The sequence below is a fragment of the Propithecus coquereli genome, unplaced genomic scaffold, assembly GCF_000956105.1.
Source record: "Propithecus coquereli isolate 6110/MARCELLA unplaced genomic scaffold, Pcoq_1.0 Scaffold177, whole genome shotgun sequence".
Taxonomy (NCBI): Eukaryota; Metazoa; Chordata; class Mammalia; order Primates; family Indriidae; genus Propithecus; species Propithecus coquereli.
In genome coordinates, this window is record NW_012142412.1 from 259,343 (window position 1) to 261,725 (window position 2,383).

The 2,383-nt window shown below is 38.8% G+C and overlaps 1 protein-coding gene across 1 annotated transcript in view; it reads left to right on the forward strand.

Annotated features, from left to right (window-relative positions):
• Positions 1–2,383, forward strand: part of TAF3 (TAF3 RNA polymerase II, TATA box binding protein (TBP)-associated factor, 140kDa) — a 179,118-nt gene that overhangs the window by 154,057 nt on the left and 22,678 nt on the right. The window contains exon 4 of the mRNA XM_012642186.1: positions 254–336. Coding sequence (XP_012497640.1) covers positions 254–336 — 83 coding nt within the window. The remainder of the gene's footprint in view (positions 1–253; positions 337–2,383) is intronic.

Consider the following 2,383-nt stretch of genomic DNA (forward strand, 5'->3'; position numbering starts at 1 on the left):
TAATAAAACAGAAACTACTACCATATTTCCATAATGTGATTAAAGTTTATAGAATTTCCAGCGATGCCAGGTCATCTTCAGTTGTTGAGAAACAAAAACATAGACTAGCCCGGATTTTCTTTGTGTCCAGCATTTTAACCATGTTTGAGGCTTAAACTTGACAAAGTTTGTGGAGGTGGGAGCGTAGGCGAAGAGGTAGGAGGTACTTTTGTTGAAGAAGACGTGCTGAACTCTGTTGTCCTCACTTCCACAGATAAAAGTGGAACCAGTCATCCCAGCCCCGAGTCCAGTTATCCCCAGACTAACCCTCCGAGTCGGTGCTGGCCAAGACAAGATGTAAGTACCGTCGCTCCGATCAGTAACACAAATGCAACTTAACCTTCTCTGTCCTTCTAAGGCACTTAGAACTCTACGGACCTTTTCCAGGTATGAACATGCAGGGTAAAGCTTTCTTTTGCGAATGCCTCCTTTTAAGTTTTTATTGGTTTCTTCCACAGAGTAAATGCTTTTTGCTTTATTGAACACAGAGGATTCTTTTTTTCCTGTTCTTTTTCTCTTTTTTAGAGACTAGCACATAACATTGTTTCTGTATAGTGTTTAAGGTCCTGGTTATCTGAAAAATGAACTGTGTTAGACGAGCTAACTGCCATTTTGCACTCAGGTGGATGTGGTGTTAAACCTCCGCGAGTGCCTATTACTGATCACGGTGACAAAGAACAAAGATTCTCTTTCTGCTCAGATGGCAAATGGTTTTACTCTGTACCTATAAAACAAAGCTGCTGCCAAAAGCTCGGTGAAACCGTATGTCACAGTAACAACTAGTGTCTTAGTTGTCCATGTTTTTTTAAGAGAGAACTAGAAATATAAACCCCATGTTTGTGTTTATTTGTCTTAATTTTCATGGAATCATATCAACCCACATTTCTTTAAAGTAAATTAGTTGGATATTTCTCTTTTATTCATTGTTTTGGGGAACCATTAAGGCCTACAGTGCTCTTACATGATCCTAAGAAGGTAATGAAACAGTGATTTTTTTTGTGTAAATCATGTTGAAAATCATTCTCCTTGTTCTAAAAGCATATTATGTGTGATTTAAATAAAATTCACTAGCTAGAAGTATTAGTTTACACCCTTGTTTTTTCCCAGTAAGCCTAAAAATGGAATTTACATTGTAATCAATCAAATATTGTGTAGAAAATAGACTTATAAGGCATTCCATTTCCATTCAGTTTTTAGCCGTAAAAGTGAGAGTAGGACCCATGAATTTATTTTGTAGCTAGAATAGAGAACAGAACATTTACTTTGTGTTCTGAGCAGTTCATTTCCTCTTAAAGTTTGTGTGTATTTTATGCTGCTGCTTCCATCAGCTCCAAAAGTCGTGCAGAGAACAAGTCCAGCCAGTGCACGGTAGCAGAGAAGCAAAGTTGGTTTTCCAGGGGAGTAAATACTGCTCTGAAGATTTAAAGGAGAAAATCCAGATGGGTTGTTATTTTTCTCACCTAAACTCTCTGGATAATTTCCACACTACCCTTTGTGGTTGTGTGGTAGATACTTAGACAGTAGGTGTTCAGACTGCTGACAAGCTTAGAAAATACAACAAAAATGCCACGGATTCAGCTTTTTTAAGCCAGCTGTCTGGAGTGCCTGGTGCCCTCTATCTTACCCACAAAAGTTTGAATAGTGTCCTCGTCCCTCACGCAGCAGAGCTCAGAGAAGAACCAACCAAAGTAACTCTTCTTCCATCTCCTTGGAAATTCCCTGTGTGGGCTCATTTCTCTAAAGGGAAGATATTCATCATTCAACAATACTTTTCTCCTCCCAGTTCATACTTATTCCTGTTTTCTCAGCTCACCATTACTTAGCTTTACTCCCACACAGAAGTTTGGCTTGTCGTTTGAGAAATAAGTTTGTGAAAAGGCATTGGTGGCTGTTGACCAAGACTTACGTGCACACATGGTAGTAACATTCATCGGGTGTCAGGCAGGTGGGAGGGCAGGAGGGGATGGGTATGTTCACACCTAATGAGTGCGGTGCACACTGTCTAGGGGATGGACACACTTGCAGCTCTGACTCAGGAGGGACAAAGGCGATATATGTAACCTAAACATTTGTACCCCTGTAATATTCTAAAATTTTTTTAAAAAAAGGCATTGGAAGTTATATTCAACTCATCTGCCCATAAGCATCTTTCAGTTGTTTTATTGACTATTTTTTCTATTTTCTCCTCTCAGTAAATCACTCATACACATTAAATATTGGAAGATGTGAGAAATAAATCCTATTACTTTGAAACAAAATGTCCAGTGTCGGGGAAATTAGAATACCCAGACATTCAAGACAAATTGGCCTTGAAAGTGTAATATTATATATCATGTAAACGTTC